Source organism: Ictidomys tridecemlineatus, chromosome 5, assembly GCF_052094955.1.
Source record: "Ictidomys tridecemlineatus isolate mIctTri1 chromosome 5, mIctTri1.hap1, whole genome shotgun sequence".
NCBI classification, from domain to species: Eukaryota; Metazoa; Chordata; class Mammalia; order Rodentia; family Sciuridae; genus Ictidomys; species Ictidomys tridecemlineatus.
The window spans coordinates 193300338-193322367 of record NC_135481.1 but is presented as its reverse complement, the minus strand read 5'-3'; the positions used below and the strand labels follow the sequence as shown (position 1 = coordinate 193322367).

The 22030-nt window shown below is 49.3% G+C and overlaps 1 protein-coding gene across 3 annotated transcripts; it reads left to right on the top strand.

The window, feature by feature from the left end:
- Nucleotides 1–1412: 1412 nt before the first annotated feature.
- On the top strand, nucleotides 1413–21115 carry Pard6b (par-6 family cell polarity regulator beta). 3 transcript variants are annotated; one of them, XM_078051930.1, is made up of 3 exons: nucleotides 1413–1839; nucleotides 7578–7800; nucleotides 18176–21115. In XM_078051930.1, exons 1-3 carry the CDS (start codon nucleotides 1774–1776, stop codon nucleotides 19003–19005), a joined length of 1119 nt encoding a protein of 372 aa, XP_077908056.1. In that variant the 5' UTR covers nucleotides 1413–1773; the 3' UTR covers nucleotides 19006–21115. The 3 variants fall into 3 exon arrangements, with proteins under 3 accessions (XP_077908056.1, XP_077908057.1, XP_077908058.1); XM_078051931.1 differs by lacking the exons at nucleotides 1413–1839; nucleotides 7578–7800 and adding an exon at nucleotides 8281–9732; XM_078051932.1 differs by lacking the exons at nucleotides 1413–1839; nucleotides 7578–7800 and adding an exon at nucleotides 15547–17367.
- The last annotated feature ends 915 nt before the right edge of the window (nucleotides 21116–22030 follow it).

The window sequence follows — 22030 nt, the reverse complement described above, 5'->3', positions numbered from 1 at the left end:
TGAGCCCCAGCCCCAGCCTTAACATCTCCACAAACACTTGATGAGCTGGATCCTCCAGGAGAAGGATGCTCCTCACTTTTGAACCGGGGAGCAAAGGTAGCCAGGAAAAACCAACCCAGCTCCAGCACCCGCAAACACAATTGTGTCAGGCTCTGTGCCAAGCGCTCCCTGTGGGCAAAGCACAAGTGGGAGTTCTCATTCGGGGTGGTGGCAGGTCATTCGTAAAATTCAAAGAGAAATGAGAAAACTGGAACTTGCCAGAGGCTGGGCAGGAGAGGTACAGGTATTAGGAGGGGTTCGCCGTGAATGACGCCCCTATGCCACTTCCCTCCTTGGAAACCCCAGCTTGCTACCAGCGCAGCCGTGTCCTGGCTCCCGGTTCCAACCGCTTTGAGCCTTCAGGGGGTGGGGGCTGCTGGGTCCCCCGCAGCCATAGTCTGCAATCTCGCCCCCCCAGGGCGGAGAGAACGGTCGTGCGAGAGCCCCAGCCCGGGGGTTAGAGCGCCTTGGGCCTTCGGTTACCCGGGGACACGCTCGGTCACTAAGGGAACTGAACACAATCCTGAAGCTGGCGCTGTGGAAACAGCAGCCAAGAATGGCTGGAGGCAGACTTCAGAGGTTCAAAATAAGAAGCAAGCCCCGAGAGGCCGCGGCAAACTGCTCGGGCAGCCGGGACCTGCGCGGAGCCCTCCGGCCTCGGCCGCGTTCCTCCTTTCACGGCGCGCACCCGGCGCCCGGGCCCTGCTGCAGGGCAGGGAGGTGCGAGCGGCGCCCGAGCACCGCAGGCCGGGACCGAGGTTCTCCCCGGTAACGCTGCACACGCGGGAAAACTTGAATGTTGCAACCAAGAGTTGCAGCCGACGCGAAAGGGTGGCCGAGGGGCATTCCGAATGGACGAGAAGGAGGGGACGGGGAATCCTAACAGCCCCAAGGTGCCACGGCGACCGACACGGACGCGCGCTCCAACCCCAAGCACAGGCGTCTGACTGGCGCGCGCCAAGCAACGCGAGCTCCAGCTGGGCAACCAGGCGCGCGTCCGCGCGTGCGCAATAAGTTCACATCTCTAGATTCTCCACCAGGTGCGCTCGCGCTTCCGGCCGGTCTCCTAGCACTGCCTTCCCGGGGCGGAAACTCCAGGGTCAGCGCATGCGCCTTCCAGATCTCTTGCTGGGTCCTGAGAGTAGGCGCACGGCTTCAGGTGATCCCGCCCCTCCCTTGCAGCGCGGGACCAATTGCGTGGCTGTGGGCGGGGATTTGGAGAAGGCGGTCCGCCCATGCGCCGGGCGAGCCGTGTATCGATTGGTTGGCGCTGCGAGCGCAGGTGCGCGCTTCCTATTGGGTGTGGGCGGAGCGCGAGCGGCCGAGGCTGCTCGGAGGCGGCAGGTGAGCGCGCGCACGCGCCGCGGCTCTGGCCTGCTCGGGTTCGCGCGCGCGGGCGCGCCGAGGAGAAGACTCAGAGCGAGGCTGCGGCGCCACTGGCCTCTGCTCCGCCCTCTCCTCCTCCGCCGCGGCTGCCGCCGCCCCCGAGGCACGGAGGGAGGGAGCCGCGTCCCCGCCCGCCGCGTCGCCAGTCCGACCCTCGGTCCCGCCGAGTGAGCAGCTCGCCGAGCCGAGCTGAGCGCGGCCCGCCCCAGGCGCGGCCGCCCCCTTTGCAGGTGCCTGTGACCGGGCGCCGCGCCGCAGCCGCGCTCCGAGCCCGCCGGCCGCGCACTCGCTGCCCGCGCTCCTGAGTGGCGGCCGGCCCGAGGAGGCCGCCGCGGGCCGCGCCTCAGCATGAACCGCGGCCACCGGCACGGGGCGGGCAGCGGCTGCCTGGGCACCATGGAGGTGAAGAGCAAGGTGCGCGGGGCCGGGCCGGCGGGCGGGGGCTGGGGGCTGCTGCGGACCCGGGGGGCTGCGGGGCTGCGGGGCCGGGGGGCTGCGGGGCTGCGGGGCCGGGGGCCGAGCCGCCGAATCGGGACCTCTGCACCGCGGCAGTGGGAGCCGGGAGCCGGGGGCTGGGGGCGCCGCGGCCGCTCCCGACCCCGGCGGGCGCCTCATCTCTTCCCTGAGCCTGGTTCTCGTTTTCAGGGTGGGGGTGAGGGCCAGGTGTACCCGCGCATGGGGAGCGTTTGAATGCAAGGTGCAGCAAAAGGTTTGGGGGACTCCTACCTGCTGGGCACGGGTACAAGGCTTTTGGGAAACCAAATTGTCACATAATGTCCCCCTTTCCGTGGCTCTGGGGTGCATCGAGTAATGAAAGGGGATCCCGGTGAACTGAACAACCCTCTTAAAGTTAGATGTGCTTCCTCCCGTGGCTTTTTCTAGTTCTCACGTTGGTATGCATTTAATCTATGAAATTAGCACTATCACCTTACCTTGGAGTGGCACTCTGCACCGAGTCGCTGCTCTTTTCATTCCACCTTGCTACCTTTTCACATTAAGTGCTTTCACCCTTGACCACCGGTATGCCAATCTGCTGATAATTACTTTGGTATCCACCGAATTCCTAAATCTCAAGGCTCGGTGAGCAGAGTAGTCCATGGGGATTAGTTAGGGAATGCTTTCCGATGGAGGTTTTCAGCTGGAATTTGAAGGTGATCAGCAGACAGTGAACTTTTTCAGCAAGCTTTCCATGAGTTGAAGAGCCAGAAGAAGCCTAGATCATGTAGTCTGTTCCCAGAGAAGTACGAGTTGAGAAGATGGGATCAGAAAGGTTTTGACTAGCCCAGGCTCTCCTTTGTGATAAAGCCTTTCACTTAAAGTCTTTTTACCAAATAACTTTTATAGACACTATTGAACACAAGTCAGAGGGCACTGGCTGGATCCTGAGAATATGTAAGACAGAATTGGGAGCTGGCCTGGTGGCACATGCCTGTAATTCCAGCAACTAGGGAGTTGGAGCCCAGCCTCAGCAATTTAGTGAGACCCTATCTCAAAATAAAAAGGCTGGGGATGTAGTGCAATGGTGGAGAACCCACTGGGTTCAATCTCTGGTACTGGAAAAAAAGTTGAGAAGCACAGACCATGTAAAGAGGAGATGTAGAATCATCAAATACAAAAATAAGGAAGCGTCACTGATGGTAAGGGCACGGGGGAGAAGGCAGAATCCAGAGTGTGTGTATTCACTCATCTGTTTATTTTGTGGTACTGGGGGTTGAACCAGGGTTGCTTTACCCCATCCCTTTTTGTTTTTTATTTTGAGAGGGGTCTTGCTGGCCTGGAATTTGTTGTGGTCCTTCCTCAGGAAGCTTCAACTTCCCTGAGTAGCCAAGGTTACAGGTGTGTGCCATGTGCCCTGCTCCAGGAGTGATTGGGGTAAGGAGAGCGTCCAGGCTCCTGAGGGTGGAGTGGTGTCATTGTCTAGGTTTGATAAACAAAGTTCTCTAAGTTTCTATAACTCCGAATCACATCAAGAAAATCTACATTTGTTTCTAAATGTTATTTGTGATTTTAGTTCATGTCTATCAGGGTCTAGTTTGAGAAATAGAAGCTTAATCATAACAATTTAAATAAAGAATATGCTCTTGTCACTGTTCTGCTTGGGACACAGCATAGCTTGAACAAAAGGTTAAGGTGACTTAATATATAAAGCTTGTCCTCCAGCACTGTCTTGCAGTCTTGATTCCTTGCCCAGCGGTTGAATCTTCTTGAGGCATTTCTGTTATAAATCTAGTTTGGGTTTGTGAGAGTTGAGGTCAGGAGAGAAAAACACTTGTGAGATTGCATAATCCTGAAAGGCAGTTTATGGTCCTAATCTTGGTAGAAAGTCCTTAAATTTTTATCATAGGAAAGAATGAGTAAGGATTCTAGGTGTACTGATAATACACTCAAACAGGAAATTATCTCTGGTAGTAGGAAGCCTTGAGCACCAGGAGACTGGAGCTTCAGGCACTTCGCCTTTGTCTTCTGTTGGTTGATTCGTGGAACTTTCTTACACTTAGTCCAAACGACATGGTATAAATTTGACCTGCCGTACTGCACTTCTAGTGAACCATGTCTTTAAAAAAAAATTTTTTTTTTTTTGTACTGGAGATCAAATCTAGGGCACTTTACTACTGAACTACAGCCCCAGCCCTTTTTGTTTTTTATTTTGAGATAGGGTGTCGCTAAGTTGTAGTCACTGGCCCCCAACTTGTGATCCTCCTGCTTCAGCCTCCGGAATAGATGGGATTACAGGCCTGGGCCTTTGTGTCAGACTCCACATCTCAAATAGAAACAAAGCAACCTGAAAACATTGGCTGAATGAAATGTGGTCCCATTGTTCTGGCTGTTGATAAATAGACACACTAGAGAGACTGATACCTTTTTTGTGCGTGTGTACGCCTGTGTGTGTGTGTGTGTGTGTGAGTGTGTGTGTGTGTGTGTGTGTGTGTGTGTGTGTGTGTGCGCTATTTTTAAATATACCTTATGTTTTAAATTGTGTGTATGGGAGGGTGTAACTGAAAATTGAACCCAGGACACTACCACTGAGCCATATCCCCAGCCCTTTTTATTTATTTTTTAAAATTTGTTCTAATTAGTTACACATGACAGTAGAATGTACTCTTGACACATTGTTCACAAATGGAGTACAACTCCTTCCTCTGGCTGAACATGGTGCAGAGTCTCAACTCCTGTGTAATTACATATGTATACAGGGTAATAATGTGTCCTCAGCCTTTTTTCTATTAGAGACAGAGTCTCCGAGTTGCTTAGGGCCTTGCTAAGTTTCTGAGGCTGGCTTGGCACTTGGAATCCTCCTGCCTCAGGCTTCCAAGTTGCTGGGATTACAGGCGTACCACTGTGCCTGGCTTAAATGTATTTATTGTATTTTTAATGGATTGGAGGAAACATTTGTCAACTTCACCATTTAACAAATATTTGATAACATTTCCTTTTTTTCAGTGCTAAGGATGGAATCCTGGGCCTCATGCATGCTAGGCAAATGCTCTCTCTGCCGCTGAGCCAGATGACAACCCCAGCCCACTCTCTTATGCTACTTTAGTGATACCACAGCTTTTTACAAAACTGATCTTGACAGGGTTGTAGGTAAACTAGGTAAAATGCAGATCCACATTTTAGGACCTATTTTTCTTTTGCATAGAAAACAATAGTGTCAACTGAGGTTTTTGTTTTTGTTATCTTTTGCTCGGGTTAAGAAAAAGTACAGATAATAAAAATAATGGATAATGTAAATATACCTGCAGTTAAATTTGTGATACATGCTACCATGTGACCTCTTTAGTAAGTGATTTATCTTCCTAATTGTTCCTGTAGAGTTGGGGAAAGTTCTAAATAATCATAGTGATGTCCTTTAATAACCTTGGAGCAGGGCTGGGGATATAGGTCAGTGGTAGAGTATTCACTTAACATGCTTAAGACCCTGGCTTGGATCCTCAGTGCCCCCAGAAGAGTCTCTGTGCCATAACATTTCCTAATTATTATTCATGGTTTATTATTCATTAGGTTTGCATTCCTAGAATGTACCAGCAGATTTATTTCTATAGTACTGTTTTTTTCTCATGTAGTAAAAAGTTCTCAATCCTCTTGTTTTGTGGCAAGAGACACATCCATTTCTTTTTTTCCCCTTTCTGCCAGCATTTGTAAAAGGACACATCTATTGTGAAGCCATACAGTTTTACATTGTCCTTGTCATAGTAGTTAACTTAGAGAAAAAAATGTTGACCAAAGAATTTCATCCAAAAACTTTTGCAAAGGCAAGAAGCATTGAAGTGTTAAGTTATTAGGTGTTACTCCCCTTCACACAGGGGCCAGCCTGCGGATGAGTCAGAAAGCACTAGACTCTGCTGTGATACCAGAATCTAGAAAATGGAGGAGAAACCATGGATTGATAACATCAGGAGACTAACTGATAGGAAGGGTGTTCCCTCACTTTATTTACCTTGAAATGTGAAGGTGTGATGAGCTTTCTGAAAGCTTTAGGTGTGAGTCACCTTATTTTCTTGACAAATGTTAGTGTTTATGTTCCAGGAATGTATTTTGGAAACAGTTTTAATTATTAGAGGTAAGAGGTAGTAAATTTTTATTTTAATTTAGTTTAAAACCAGTGAGTGACTGTAAGCAAGACAGACGGATGTTTTAGATAGAGCAAAAACAATGGGTCCAGGTAGCTTTGGGCCTTTTGGGAAATGAACTGACATATTTGTAAACTGTTCACAGTGTCACGATGGGGACTTTCTCTGTGGTGCTTGTGGGTGTCCCAGTGGTGTATCAGTATTTTCTGGTAATAATGGGTAGTTGAAAGACTGGTTGGCAAACATGGGTTTAAAAAACACGTGCTCTACCACTGAGCTCTACCCGCGGCTAAAACCTCTACTTGGGACTTACTGAGGTTTTTGTTTGTGTTTTTTTGGGCGAGGTGCTGGGCATGGACCCCAGAGCTTCAGAAATGCTAGGCAGGTGCTCCGCTGAGCCCTACCCCTAGCCACTTAACTGAGCCCTTATTATATCTGTAAGAGGGTGATTCAAGTTAGGTAGCATTTCCCAAGCTTAAGTGACTGGGGCACTCTTCAAGGAAGGCTGATGAACCTTTCTTAGTTTTCCCTACTTGAGGAAATGCCGTGCGGATCCCACATTAAGTTCCAGGTTCCGTTGGTGGACTGGGTGAAGCCAGTCCTCAGTCTTGACTAAGAACACTGCAGTGAATTGGCCTTGGGAGGGCAGAGGTGTCGGGAGGCAGACTTGAAAATGACAACAGGAAGATGAGGGGAGACACTGGTGGAGGTGTCTTCCTTCTTATCTGTGTTCCCTCAGTGCCTCCCTGCAGTAATTATCCCCTTTGCCCACTAATTAGGGAGCTTCTGAAGCAGGCCCAAGCCTTGCAGTCCCCGGGGTCCAGCACCTGCTAAGCAGGTAAACACTTCTTGCACTAATTGGCCAGTGGTAGGCTGTGCATTTGATGTATTAATAAAGCCTGTTTCTACCTTAACACAGGGGAGGTTCTTATCTCTGTACTTTTTACTTGGGGCAGTGCTGAGCTCCAGGCGGGGCCTTGCACGCTGGGCAGGCACACCACCTGGGCAGGCACACCAGCACACACACTACCTGGGCAGGCACACCAGCGTGGAGCACGGCCGCCGCCTGCCTGTTCCTCACGTGGTGCCCCCACTTGCATCAGACCTTCCTGTCAAAGTCCTTTTTATATATTTTGCTATTGATTCTTGCCACATCCCATGAGATGGTAGTTCCTTTTACGGGAAAAGAAACTCAGATGCTTTCTACTAGTGGTCGGAATAAAGGCTGAGCATGTCTCCGTCCTCCACGGCCTGGCAGAGTGAGGAGAGCACTGCTGTGGGTCTGGACTCCAGGCAGGCTCTGGGCTGAGCCACTGCAGGGCAGTGCCCAGGGAGGCCTGGGCACCGTGGAGCAGGCGAGGCCTGCGTCTCTGAGAGTGCCCTTCAGAGACCAGCAGTGGGGCATAGTCTTGTGCCATTCTTCTGTTTTGGAATCTGATAATGAGGCTGCTGACGAGGGACCATCTTCTTTATTAAGGGGAACACTACTGTGCTTGTGTGCTTCTGTGCCGTGTGTTTTCAAACTGGGTCCCTCTGTTACTTTTTTTTTTTTTCCCTAAAATCACTATGTTGTGTTTGTAGTTTGGAGCTGAGTTTCGTCGGTTTTCACTGGAAAGATCAAAACCTGGAAAATTTGAGGAGTTTTATGGCCTCCTGCAGCATGTTCATAAGATACCCAATGTGGACGTGCTGGTGGGCTACGCCGACATCCACGGGGACTTACTGCCCATCAATAATGACGACAACTATCACAAGGCCGTGTCCACAGCCAACCCGCTGCTTAGGATCTTCATACAAAAGAAAGGTACGTATCATTGTTTAGAAAAATGCTTAGAAATAGAAGTAGTGTATTTCCCCCGTTTGATTGGATATACAGCCTTGCTACAAACTTACTGAATAAAGATTCTAGGTAAAACCTTTTTTTTTTGGTACCAGGCATTGAACCTGGGGGCACTTAACTACCGAGCCACATCCACAACCCTTTTTAAATATTTTATTTAGAGACAGGGTCTCACTAAGTTGCGGATGCTGGCTTTGAACTGTGATCCTTCTCAGCCGCTGGGATCACAGGTGCTCACCACCATGCCGGCCTGTGTGGATCTCTCTACCATGTTAATGGACAAGAAGGTCAAAACGTGTGATATTGTTGGTTTAATTAGTATTTTTACACTTAGACATTGAGTGTACTTTCGAAAATTTGTTTTTAATTGTTTTTATTTTAACTTCTTGGGCTTTTTTAAAAATAGAAACTAGAAATTTATGAATCTTCACCTTCTTTTTTTGTAATATTTATTTTTTAGTTCTAGTTGGACACAATACCTTTATCTTATTTACTTATTTTTATGTGGTGCTGAGCACTTGCTAGGCGAGCCCTCTACAGCTGAGCCCCGGCCCCACCCCATCTCAGCTTCTTGACTGGATTGCTGTCCGCGAAAGACGGTGACGAGAGCTTGGCAGTTGGGTGGTGACCCACTGTAAGTGCTCTGTCACCCACTTCTTCCAGCTCTCCGTGTCGTTACAGGGTGGGGGTAATTGTGTGGGCTGCTGGAGCTCGAACCCAAGGCACTCTATCCTGAGGTCTCTGAGTTGCGAAGAGTCTTTCCCAGGTTGGCCTCGTGCTTGTGGTCTTCTGCCTTAGCCCCCAAGTGGCTGGGATTGCAGGCTTGGGCCCATAGTCAGCCGAATATGATATCTCGTGGGTGACGCAGATTACTTAGTTCAGAGCAGCGCCCTGGCTTACAGTTGGCACCCAGGAAATGTCTTCTTTCTTTTCCTTTTTAGGATGCTTGTCACAGAAATAGTATAAAACTAAGTTAATTGTCTGGAAAATGAGGTAGCAAGTCATGGATTCAGAGATGTGTAAGCGTAGTCTCGTAAAAGAACATTTGCTGTGACTGTCTGGCAGGCATTTTCAAATGTTTTTGGAGTCCCAAAATTTTTCGAACTTTATAGCCTCCTGTGTGTGTGTGTGTGTGTGTGTGTTTGCACACAAAGTGGGCAGGGTAGGCATCATGGTGTGTGCCATTTCTGTTTAGTAAGAAGTTTGAGGTTTTTTAAGAAGCCAGCATGACAGCGTGGAGCCCAGTGTTGGGATAATGGAGCCTTTAGAACATAAAGGTTGTAAACCAACCCAGAAAGTGGTTTGAGAAAAGGGTGGTGATCACCCTGAAGGTAAAACTTTGTTTATTTGGACCAGTCCGCTTTGAGATCCCACTGATAGTGTATCTTTGCTTTTCTGGGTTTGGAGAAACTAAAACCCGTCATCAAATAAATCTCCAAGGGTAACTTCTGTCCCTGTCACTTGACTTACTGGCAGAATCTTTCAGAATCTCCTGAGGCAAATGTCAGAGCTGTTCAGCTGGGGTGTGGTGTGGCCAGGGCCTGGCCTCGGGAAGATGGTTCTGGCTGCTCAGGATGGGCCAGGAGGGTAGTAGCCTTGGGACAGAGAGCCAGGAGCAGGTGGTAGACAGCAGACCCAGGAGGGGGAGAGGCGCGGAAAGCCCTGGACAAAGGTGCGCCGTGAAGTGGCTGAGTCAGGGCGTCACACCGGCTGGCGCAGAGAAGGGGCCGAGTCGAAAACCAGCAGAGGGTGAAGGAGAGATTGATTTAGGAAAGAAAATTTGGTCCTAGGACAAATAATTTATCAGGCTGATGGGTCGAACATGCTGTCCAGAAGACTGGGGCCAGGATGAGGACCTGGAGCCTGCTGGACTTGAAGGTGGCGGACACGGGGCAGGTGAGAGTGGGCGAGTAGGTGGCGGGCCTGTGCAGTGAAGACCAGGCTAGAACCCTGGAAGGCGAGACCAGGATGCTGGAGGACGACAGCGCGTCCGGGAGTGACGAGGACAAAGCAGTTGAAGGGAACTGGTCATCTTAGGCAAATTAACTTGGGTCATTTTGGTTGAATAATGATCTTCTCTTATTAGCACTTAAAATTTTTATTAAAAATTTAGTTGCTGCTTATTCAAATGCAGAATGATTTTTTAAACTACAACTATCAGACAAAATTTTGCTGGATCATCCCCTTTGTTAGCGAAAGACTGTCAGAGTCAGGTTTCGAACACATCACATGTTTTACTCCTAGAAGGTTAACACTTTCATGCCCATGGAGTCCTATCATCTTTTAAAGTTCTCATGCCAGGTGTGGTGGCCTGTAATCCCAGTGGCTCTGGAGGCTGAGATAGGAGGATCATGGGTTCAAAGCCAGCCTCAGCAACTTAGCAAGGCCCTAAGCAACTCAGTGAGGCCCTGTCTCTAAGTAAAATATAAGAAAGGGCTGGGGATGTGGCTCAGTGGTAAAGCACCCATGAATTCAAATTCCCAGTACCAAAAAAATAAAAAGTTATCTTCTGCTATTTCCTTTTAAAATTTTTACTTACTGCTTGGTGTGATCTTTTTAATTTTTTTGTGGTGCTGAGGATCGAACCCAGTGCCTCACACATACCAGACAAGTGCTCTACCACTGAGCCACAACCCAAGTGTTTCTGTGGGGTAAAGGTAGGTCTCCTAGAGCTTGATTTGGAGAGAAATGAGCCGTCCGGGCCAGGTGTGGCGGTGCACACCAGTCTCGGCAACTCTGGAGCTTGAGGGGGGGGTCACAAGTTCCAGGCCACCCTGGGTAACTTAACAAGACCCTGACCCAAAATAAAAACTGAAAAGGGGGCTGGGGATGTGGCTCAAGCGGTAGCGCGCTCGCCTGCCATGCGTGCGACCCGGGTTCGATCCTCAGCACCACATACCAACAAAGATGTTGTGTCCGCCGAGAACTAAAAAAAAAAATAAATATTAAAAAAATTCTCTCTCTCTCTCTCTCTCTCCTCTCTCACTCTCTCTTTAAAAAAAAAAAAAAAAAAAAAAAACTGAAAAGGGTGGGGATGTAGCCTAGTGGTAGAGCGCCCTTGGGTCCTGTCCCTGTACTGCAGAAGAGTGGGGGCAGGGGAAACAGGCAGTCCCTTCAGCAGGAAGGGTTTTGTGGTCCTCCAGATGGAACCTAGGCCCCTGCATATGCTAGGATAGTGCTTATTTTTTTTTTAGTTTTCGGTGGTCACAACATCTTTATTTTATTTGTATGTGATGCTGAGGATCGAACCCAGTGCCCTGCGCATGCCAGGCGATCGTTACCGCTTGAGCCACATCCCCAGCGCCAAGATTTTTAGTTTTGAGAATATAAATATGGTGACCAGGAGGCTGACACAGGAGGATCGCAGATATGAGGCCTGCCTCAGCAGCTTAGTGAGGCCCTGACCTAAAATAAAAACTGAAAGAAAAACAAAGCTAGTCAGGGGGATCTGAGGATGTAGCTCAGTGGTAAAGCACCCTAGTTTCAATCCCAGTACTAAAAAATTTTAAATGTAAATGTGATGCAAATATGACTTCAGCAAAAAATGAAAGTAGGTTGGTTCATTCATTCCTGTTTAAAAACTCCTTGATGGCAGCCAGGTGTGTTGGCACATGCCTGTGATCCCAGCAACTTGGGAGACTGAGGCAAGAAGATTGTAAGTTCCATGCCAGCCGCAGCAACTCAGTGAGGCCCTAGCAACTTAGCAAGACCCTGTCTCAAAGTTAAAAATAAAAGGGGCTGGGGATGTGGCTCAGTGGCTAAGTGCCTGGGCTCAGCCCGGGCTGCCTGCCTTCTGTCCCTCCCTGGTGCAGTTGATGGCCCTGTGCTGGGCTTGCTCCTGCCTGGCTGCCCTGCTGAGCCCAGCCAGCTTTGTGGGGTCTCTTTTGACCACCCTCCTACCTCTCCCGCTTTCCCTGTGAAGACGTGAAGCGCGTCTTTGAGCGTGCTAGCTTGTGTTTTCTGTCTTGTTTACCGCCACGTCCCAGCATCTGAATTGGTGACAGACTTACACTGTGCAGTGTGATTCATGTCCGTGCTTTTTTTCTTTTAAACAAAGATAAACAGATGGTTAAGTAGAAAGCTGATTTTATGAAAACCTTAATGAACAGTGAATTCAGGAAACTAATAGAAAAGGTGACATTAAGTACAGTTACATTTGACTGCTTAATTACAGCACATTCTGTTTCCTTAGCTGTTGATATTCCAATTAAGGATCAATTGAGCAGCAGTTGTACTTGATGTGGTACCAAGGGAGGTTTTTTAAAATGATTATTTGTGTGTGTGTGTGTTGCTGGGGATTGAACCCAGGGCCTTGTATATGCGAGGCAGGCACTCTACCAACTGAGCTATATCCCCAGCCGAAATGTGATTTTTTAAAAAAAAGAAATTCCAAAACCATTTAGATTTTGAAACCGTGTCATCTTTTAAAATTTGATACTCTACTAAAAATGTGTCTTTGAAGTGAAAGCTAGTAATCGAATGTGTAAACTCCTTTATAGACCCAATGCAAGATAGCATTGTTGCATATTTTGAAGTTTTATGTTTTATAACAATTTATTTAAAGAAAAAACACTCCATTTCGTGGGCTGTTATCACAGAAACAAAAATAAAACAAAAAACATATCTTAAAAGTTATTTTCACAAAGAAGATTCTCAACTTTCGACAAGCACCCCTGTTGGAGCATTAGAGTTCATCCTGATGTATTTGGGAGAAGAGAAGGACAAAATAGTTTTCTCTCTCATTTTTTATGCTACAACTATGCACTGAACAGTTTTAGGAAAACATTCTTTTAAAAATACCCTTTTTTAAAAAGACAAAACCCAGGTCATTTCTGTAGGTTGGGAGACAGCCAGGAAAGTGGGTTTTTTCAAAGTTTCCCAGTTGTGATCAGCCAAGTTGGACCCAGTAACTTGTCAGAGCACCCCCAGCCCTGCCTCATCGAGCCAGAACATCTGCACCCAGACTTTTTGCCGCATCACTGTCTGTTTTTACATATCCAACAAGAGTGCTCACATCTTGGATTGTTCAGGAGTTTGTTAGAAATGCCAGCAGAGCCTTGCTTTTAACTTGGTCCCACTTAGGACCTGTCCTCACAAGGATGTGCCCTTTGTGGCCTGAACACCTGTATCTAGGTCTAGGCCATGACATCATCTGAGCCCTTGACCTTGCACCGGACATTCTTTTGTAGATGTATTTTATGGTTGCTTTTTAATGGATCAGGGTTTAATTTTGAAACAACCCAAGGGATATAAATATTATTTATTTATTTTATGGAACTGGAAATTGAACCCAGGGGCTTACTGAGCTATATGCCCAACCTTTTTTTTTTTTTTTTTGTGGGGAACAGGGTCTCCCTAAGTTGCTCAGGCTGGCCTTGAACTTGGGATCCTCCTGCCTCAGCCTCCTGTGGAGCTGAGATTACAGATACTTGCCACCATCCCTGACTAGGGCTATACATTTTAATAGTGAATTACAAAATATAGATTCACAAAAGGTATGACCCCAGAAATGAAGAGATTGTAGAGTCACGTCTGAGCATGTGACACCAGTTCCTCATGACAGAAACCTGGTGTCACCTTGAGCACATACCTGTTTTCCACTCAGACACCGTGACTGTTAACACTGTGCTCTGATTATGCCTGAGTTTTGTCCCCGTCCTCACTGCCTCTGCTGCAGCTAGGCGCCTGCGTCCTGCCTCACTGTGTACCCTCCCTCCAGTCACTTCCAGCTTGCAGCCCCAGCGAGTTTGTGGACAGACCAGATGAGATTACCATCACTCCCCTGGAAATCCTTGGCTTCCTCCCTTGGCCTGAGGCAAAGTCCACAAAGGTCAACACCTTGCTGGAGGCCCTGCCTGTGGCTGCCCCAGCCCCCTGGGGTGGGGTCTGGACTCCTCACTCTCCCCCTCCCCTACCTAGACTGCCCTTCACCTGCCTGCCCTGGCTCTTCTCTGCTGCATCCTGTGCCCGGAATGTTCTTCTTTCCTTCTCCCTGATTAGCTCCTGGGTGCTTTTCTAGTCTCAGCAGAAACCTGGATTTCCTGAAGAAATATCTTAGCACCAAGCCAGGCCCCTGCCCTCAGCACCTGTGTGTGTGTGTGTTGAGAGAGAGGTGCTGGGAATTGAACCCAAGCACCCTGTCGCTGAGCCATATCCCCAGCCCCCCCCCCGCCCCGCTTTTTTTTAAAATAAATTTTGAGACAGGTCTCACGAGGTTGGCGAGGCTGCCTAGAACCTCCTGAGGGTCGGGATGACGCGTGTGTGCCTAGCTGCGCCTTTGTGATGCTGTAGTTATTTGACATTTGTATACAGTAAGCACCCTGAAAACAGTGCCATGGCTGTTTCGTTCCCTGAATCTGCCCCACAGAGCACGATGCCTGGCATATAAGTGTTTACTGAATATTTTCTACACTGGGAAATGGAGGGATCTGTAGGTTTTGAATATTGCTTGAAGTGTTGTTCGGTCTTTTCAAGGTTGCCAGACGTATTTATTTAACCATTTGCGTTAGAGCAGTTGTAAACCAAGGACTGCGGCTGTGTTCTGTAATTAAGTCTCCCTGCTCCTCCTATGTCCTGCCTATGGCTGCTTTTGCAAGGGACTGCAGGACCTAAGACAGGTCTCTCTGACCCTGGATGGGAACGACTGTCAGACCCCTGGATGAGAACGTTTAAACAGTGATTTTATTTCCTGTCTCCCTCTGAGTTTCCAGTGGGCACCTCTTGGCTTTCTCGACCCCTCGCTGCCCATGGTCACTGAGTGGCTGTCTGGTCTGACCCTGTGGGCCAGGGGGGTTCATGCAGAGCTGTTTCTTGTTTTCAGATTTGCTATTTGTCCACGACAAGAGTTTATTTCTTGTTTTCTCTGCTCACAGTGGCCCTTACTTCCTCTGGCTCAGGTGACCAGGCTTTGCAGAACCAATGCGAAGGAGTAAGAGCTGAGGGGGGCCCTGTCGTTCTCCCCTGTAGTCAGGCTCAGGGACTGGCCTGGTGAGCGTGGCCACGTCCACTGGCTGCTCAGGCCTTCCAGGTGGGTCCTGGTTCCTTGTAGGTGGCTGGGATTGCTGGCTCGGCGACGCTGGCTGGTAGCTCTGCTCTGTGGGCCTGCGTCCTGCCTGTGGTGGGATCTGGCTGTATACAGTGGAGGCTCGCTGTGCGTCAGGTGCGCAGACTCCGGCCTCGCCCCGAGTTGAGTGCTCCCATGTGCACACTCGTAGAAAGTCGCTGGGTTCCTGGTGGACATTCACCTTTACACTTTACACTAACACTCTGCACCCTGGCTTTCTGCCAAAATATTTCTTTCCCAGTGGCTGGAAACTGATTAGCTAGATGGGAGAACAAAGGTGCCTTTGTGCTGGAGCATATTGCTTTTGAGAATTTAGCAGAGAGCATTCAAATGGAGTCTGGATGCGATGCCAAATTATGCAGATTTGGAGGTTTTTTGGTCAGGTTTCCCATGAGCGGGTTTGTGGGCAACTTGGCTTTGTTCTCAGTTTGTACTCTGGAATTTCCCTTATAAATGTTGTGTAGGCTTTCATTATTGGTTGTTTTAAAATTTAAAGAGTGTGTGTGTGTGCGTGTGTGTGTGTGAAAACACACTTAGTAGAAGATAATGTTAATAGTCTTAGCCAAAATTTGCAGAGAAGCAAGCCTCGTGTATCAGCGGATTTGTTTCCAACACCAAATTGTAAGTAGCTTTCGGTTTCTGTAAGAACACAGTGTAAATACCTTAGAACCAAGAGAGTCCCGGTGGGGGGTGCCACAGTGGGGGCCCTCGTCTTACACATTCACCTCAAAGTAGGTTTGGAAGAGTTCATGGGCATCAGAAGAGAACACAAGTGCCCCTGGGCGTGCTGGCCACTGGTTCCGTTCTTTCTGTGTAATTTATTTGATGAAGGTGATGGTCACCGCTGAGGGTGAGAACGGGGACAGAGCAGGACACTGGGTGGTGAAGGCAGTGCCTGTTGCTTCCTGGAGACCAGAATTTCAGACTAGTTCTTTCTGGGGATCAGGGGACCTTCTGCCTTCCTCCCCCGCCGTTCTGGGGATTAGCCCAGGGTGCTTTATTCCTGAGCCACGTCCCTATTTTATTTTATTTCTATTTATGTGGCAGGGTCTCGCGAGTTGAACTTGGGGTCCTTCTGCCACAGCCTCCGAGTGCACCAGGCGCTGCACCACGCCAGTCTCCTCGTTCCAGTTAGTTTGAAGATAGGGCGTCAACTTTGTTCTCGTTGTTAACTTTGTTTCTTTTTTCGCTCCTGACCCTCTGATGTTTTGCTTGTAGACCGGCTCCCTTCGGTGGCAGAGTTGAACAATGTCTGGGTCAGGGGCCCTGCTTTCCCTTAGTTTAGGTCAGAGATCACAAATTGATGACTTTAGGAATAACCTCAAACCCAGGTTTGTAATTCAGTGCAAACAGGTATTTTCTTATTCGGGTGTTAATGTTTTAAAACGGCGAGATTTCGCCTGGAAACAAGGCTTTTGGGCACAGCTGTGCCATCTCACGTGGGCAGAAGCTCTCTGGTTTGCCAGAGCCTTGGCTCCTTGTCTGTCACTGTGACACGGGTGCCAGCGCACTTGTCTTTCACACACCGAAGAAAAGTTAAAAATCTTACCCTCGGCCTCATTTTTTTTTCTTTTTCTCTTTTGATACCAGTAGTTGAACCCAGGGCACTGAACACTGAGCCTCATCCCCAGTCCCCCACGGTTAAAAAATTTTTTAAAATTTTGAAACAGTGTCTTGCCAAGTTGCTGAGGCTGGCTTTGAACTTGCCAACTCCTGAGCTGCTGGGATTATAGGCTGTGCCACCGCTCCTGTCTATACCTCTGCTTCTTTGGGAAAACGAAAGATTAGGAACCCGTAGGTGGTGCCTGGCACGCGGAGGCTGAGGCAGGAGGAATGCAAGTTCAAAGCCAGCCTTAGCAAAAAGCGAGGTGCTAAGCGCTCAGTGAGACCCTGTCTCTACATAAAATACAAAATAGGGCTGCGGATGCGGCTCAGTGGGCAGGTGCCCCAAGTTCAATCCCTGGTACCACCCCCACAAAAGAAAAGAAAAAAAACCTATACAAAACCAAGGGAGAGAGTCAATTGCAGATCAAAATCCCAAAGTATTTGCCACACGCCAGCATCGTTTAATCACACTGTCTGCCCGTTTCTAACCACTTGATTTATTCTTGTTTCCATATCTGATTGGTGCACTGTAGTTGTACGTGGTGGGATTTGTCATCACAGGTTGCACATACGCACGTAAGACGGTCCCTTAGGCCTGTGTGGCCCCCGTGTCTGCAGGATGCCTCCCCTCTTCCTTCCATCCCTGTCCTCTGTTGATCTCCCTTCAGTTCCCCGGCGGGCCCTCCCCTGCGCCACCTTTCTTCTCCTCTTTCCTCTGTAGCTTCCACCTGGGAGGGAAAGCATCCGACCCTCGACCTTCTGAGTGTGGGTCATTTTGCTTAACATAATGTTCCCAAGTTCCATCCATTTTCCTGCAAACGCCACAAGTTCATTTTCCTGGTGGCTGAATCGAACTCCAGGGCGTAAGTGCCACACTTTCTTTATCCCTTCATCCACTGAGGACCTGGGCTGACCCTGGTGAGTTGTGTGGCTGTGAGCGTGGGCGTGTGTCCCGTAGTGAGAGGACTGCAGTTCTTCAGGTTCAAGACTGAGGAGTGGAGTGGCCGAGCCGTGTGGTGGCTCCGGGCCTGGTCTCTAGGCGCCCCTGGGCTCCTCCCCATGGTGGCTGTGCTAGTTCCCAGTCCCCCCAACAGTGTGCGAGGGCTCCTCTTCCTCCAGAGCCTCTCGGGCGTTGATTATTGGATTTTGCTTGGAATTGATTTACTTGGGAATCAAGGATCCCTCTTGTGTCCTTGAGTGGAATATAAGCATGCAAATTGGAAGTCTTTTAAACAAACGAAGGAAAAACATATTTAAAGTAGCTGGTTTAAAATGGTGTGTAAAGAATGCATGTGTTGCTGGGCAGAGCAGCCTCTGCCTGTGTTTCCGGAGGCAGGAAGATTGCCTGAGACCACCTGGACGACACAGTGAGACCCATCTTAAAACAAACAAACAACAACAAAAAAGACCTATTAGAACTTTGTTTGCCACAGTCACTGCCCTGTGTCAAGCTGAACTAGACCTCGGGTGACTTTGTGATGTGAGAGCGAGAGGCCCCCTAGTGGCTGTTCTGGGGTGTGGCACGTCGCACTGTGATGTCCTGACTAGAATGATGTGATATTTAGTTTATGTCCCAAGTACATTCGAGTTGTCCTCCCTGTACAGATTGAACTGCGGCAAATGGTCATCTCTACAGTGTTTCTGTAACTATTTTATTTTATTTTTAAACAGAAGAAGCAGACTACAGTGCCTTTGGTACAGACACGCTGATAAAGAAGAAGAACGTTTTGACCAATGTGTTACGTCCTGACAACCACAGAAAAAAGCCACACATAGTCATCAGTATGCCCCAGGACTTCAGGCCCGTGTCTTCCATCATAGACGTGGACATTCTCCCGGAGACACACCGTCGGGTTCGTCTGTACAAATACGGCACCGAGAAGCCCCTGGGCTTCTACATCCGGGACGGTTCCAGTGTCCGGGTCACGCCACACGGGCTGGAGAAGGTCCCTGGGATCTTCATCTCCAGGCTCGTCCCAGGGGGTCTGGCTCAAAGCACAGGACTGCTGGCTGTCAATGACGAGGTCCTAGAGGTCAACGGCATCGAAGTCTCAGGGAAGAGTCTTGACCAAGTGACTGACATGATGATCGCCAACAGCCGCAACCTCATCATCACGGTGCGACCGGCGAACCAGAGGAACAACGTTGTCAGGAACAGTCGGACTTCCGGCAGCTCCGGCCAGTCCACCGATAACAGCCTCATGGGCTACCCGCAGCAGATGGAACCAAGCTTGGAGCCAGAGGACGAGGACAGCGATGAAGACGACATCGTCATTGAGGACAACGGCGTGCCGCAGCAGATTCCCAAGGCCGTCCCCGAGGCCGAGAGCCTGGAGTCCTTAACACAGGTAGAACTCAGTTTTGAGTCCGGGCAGAACGGTTTTATTCCTTCCCACGACGTGAGCTTAGCACCCGTAGCAAGTGGCACAAACACGGAATTCGACACCCGAGCTCCAGATCAGAAGCTCCTGGAGGAAGATGGGACGATCATAACCTTGTGAAGCCGCAGCTGAGGTTTTCCGGGGCCTGGGGCCTGGCTAGGACTGGAGCGTACACCTGGGAGCAGGCGCGGGGTGGGCATGGAGGAGGGCCGGCCTTGGCCTGGGGTTGAAGTGGGCAGTGCTGCTGACGTGAACCCGGGACTCCGAGCTGGATCTAAGTCTAAGACAAGGGGCCTTGGCTTGTGGAATCGCGTGCTGTTGTGTTTCTCTCTGGAGAACTGGATGTCGCCGCCCATTCCCAGACCTGCGTGAGGCGCGGGGTCCTTGTGTTTGAAGTGGCTGCATGTTGAACTGCTGTGAGAGCCCCGTCCGTGTTCCCTGTATGGTCTTAAATTTGATGCGAGGAGGGCTGGTGGCCTCCTTTGTACACTGGGGCCCTCAGTCCTTCTGTTCCCGACATCGTGTTTTGATTTTCCCAGTGTTGTTCCTCTGTTGTTGATTTTAACCACTTGTTTTCTCAAATGCATCTTTACCCCATTCCTGAGAAGCCGGTCGCCATTTCCAGGAGTTGCTTCCCAGTTTGCACAGCAAGGAGCTCCGTCCCCAGTCCTGAGGCTGTGGCGGCTGCTCACCCAGGAGCTGTCCCCCAGCCGGGCCTCTTTCCAGGCCCCACTGGAGTCGCTCCCTCCGTCGTGGGTGTGCTTTGATGGCTTTCCACGCCCTCCCTGGTACAGTCACCCTGGATTGAACAGGTCTTCACACACAGGCAAACGTGCACTTTCCCACAGAAAACGGGGTTTTCCTTGGGCTTTCTAGGGAACTCTTCACTTTATGAGATGCTCGTCCGCCGCAGGTCGGGCTCCTGGCTATTTATTACTTCCCACCCCTCCCCTGGGACAGGGTACAAGCTGCTGCTTTCAGCCCTGGCTGGCCCGCTGGGTCTCGTGCAGACGCAGAGCGTGCAGGCCCGAGCCGCGGGCTCGAGGGGTTATTTATTGATCAACCTTCGTAGGGCTAGTGTGCACACCTGTGACAGCGGTGTGCTGTGAAAACAATGAAGATCCCCGTGACTCCGAGTTGAAGGACGCTCTCCATTCATGGTGGAGCATATGAAGAAGCCAAGTCCTGAGGAAGTGCAGCCACTGGACTCGGGATGGCACTGTGCCGTTCACATCCCCACTAGGCGTGTCACCCGGAAACCGCCAGCTGCCCCTTTGGCAGCGGCATTCCTGCTCTGACATTCCGAGTCTTAGAAACTGCACTCTTGAGCGGCAAGAGGTCGGAAGACACAGAAGGTTCCATTCCTGATTGACAGAAGGTGGTTGGTGCGAGGGTCCAACATTAAGTAAGAACACTTTACATGCTACCTCTCCCCCTCTCCCTCTGCCTCCCTCCCTCCCTCCCCCTCCTCCTCCCTCCCTCCCTCCCCCTGCCCCCTCCCCCTGCTCCCCTCCCTCTGCTCCCCTCCCTCTCCCTCTGCCTCCCTCCCCCCCTCTCCCCCCCCCTTTTTTTTAACAAAGTTTTAACATTAGAACTTCTCTTGGGGAAAAAATACTTCAGGGCTTGACTTTTGTACAAATTTTAACTGTAAAATACAGATTTATCTTGTATTTGTTCATGAAAATGGAGATCAAGGCTGCTAACGCTTTTTGTTTTAACTATCCCATTAAGGAGATACGTCAATGGTGTTTTCAACTCAATCTCTGTCTTTTAAATTATTGGCGGAATAATTGATTACTAGACAGGTTGTAAAACCAATAGATTGGTTATACAATAAAATATCAACTCATGGGTAGGGAGTCTGAATCGATTATTTCAAGTGCACCTTATTAACACAAATATCAGTGGGTCCAGTGTGAAATCTTACAGTACTAAATGTCAAGCCTAACTGTGAATTCTGTTGTGTATCTTAAGTTTATGATAATGTTCTCAAGCTGTCAACAAAATATATGTACTTTTGTGAACTATGAATTTTCTAATTAAATTTTACATGATATAACATGATTTTTACATGAATAATACTTTGTTTAAACTATCAAATGTCAGTATTTTACTACAATTTTATTATAAAATGTACATTATCACTAAATGAACTTTGATTTTAAAAAATCAAATTAGCTTTAGTTGTATATTATTTTTTACAAATAAAGATAGACTTGCAAAAAGGCTACTTTCTTGTTTGAAATTATATGAGATCATCCAACAGATACATGCTGACACCCACCCTAGGAGCTGGGTGGAGGGGACACTGCGTCATGGCAAGGTCCCTGCTTCCCTCCTGTGACCACGGAGAGGTGAACACCTGGCTTGTCTGCACTTACTGCACCCGAGTGTGGGTACCTGTGTGGGCTGACGGAAGGGGACATTTAAAATAGCTAATTCTGGTAGCATGAAAGATGACACACGGTGTCCCCAGCATTGGCACCAGCATTCTTCCTGATTGTTGGAGCCAGGAGTCTGACAGGAGAGTGCGGCTCCTGACGTTCAGATTCGCTGTTGTGCTATTTATCACCACCTCTGTAATCCGCCCCCTGCATTAAATTGAGTTCATACTGGGAAATGGAAAAGGCCTGAGGTAAAACAACATTCCTAAGCCAAAGCTCAAACCCAGAGCCTCACGTGTGCTAGACCAGTGCTCTACCATTCACCTGCACTTCAGCACCGTGTGTGTGTGTGTGTGTGTGTGTGTGTGTGTGTGTGTGTGTGTGTGTGTGTGTGTGTACGTGAACCCAGGGCCTTGTGCATGCGAGGAAAGCCCTCTACCAACTGAGCTGTATCCCCAGCCCATCCAGCACCTTTTAAGTTTTTATTCTAAGACAAGTTCTCAAAATAAGTTGCAGGTTCTGGCCTTGAAGTTGAGATCCTCCTGCTTCAGCCTCCCGGGTAAGTGGGATTAGGAGTGCACCCCACGTTTCTTCAACTGTTTCTGAGTCCGTCACCTGCAGTTGGCCCATGGATCTTCCCACCAGCCCTTTCCTAACCAGGTCAGAGGGTAACCCTGACCCCCAACCTGGGGAAGTTGGTTGTGTGCAGAGAACCCTCACCTCATTGAGGGGGGCCAGTCAACACCAGTTACTTGATTCTG

Bases quoted from the DNA above. Each gene is read 5' to 3' on its own strand.
- Pard6b (XM_078051930.1), top strand. From the start codon at position 1,774: ATGAACCGCGGCCACCGGCACGGGGCGGGCAGCGGCTGCCTGGGCACC. The intron at 1,840-7,577 runs GTGCGCGGGGCC...TTGTGTTTGTAG, and splicing joins CCATGGAGGTGAAGAGCAAG to TTTGGAGCTGAGTTTCGTCG. The intron at 7,801-18,175 runs GTACGTATCATT...ATTTTTAAACAG, and splicing joins GATCTTCATACAAAAGAAAG to AAGAAGCAGACTACAGTGCC.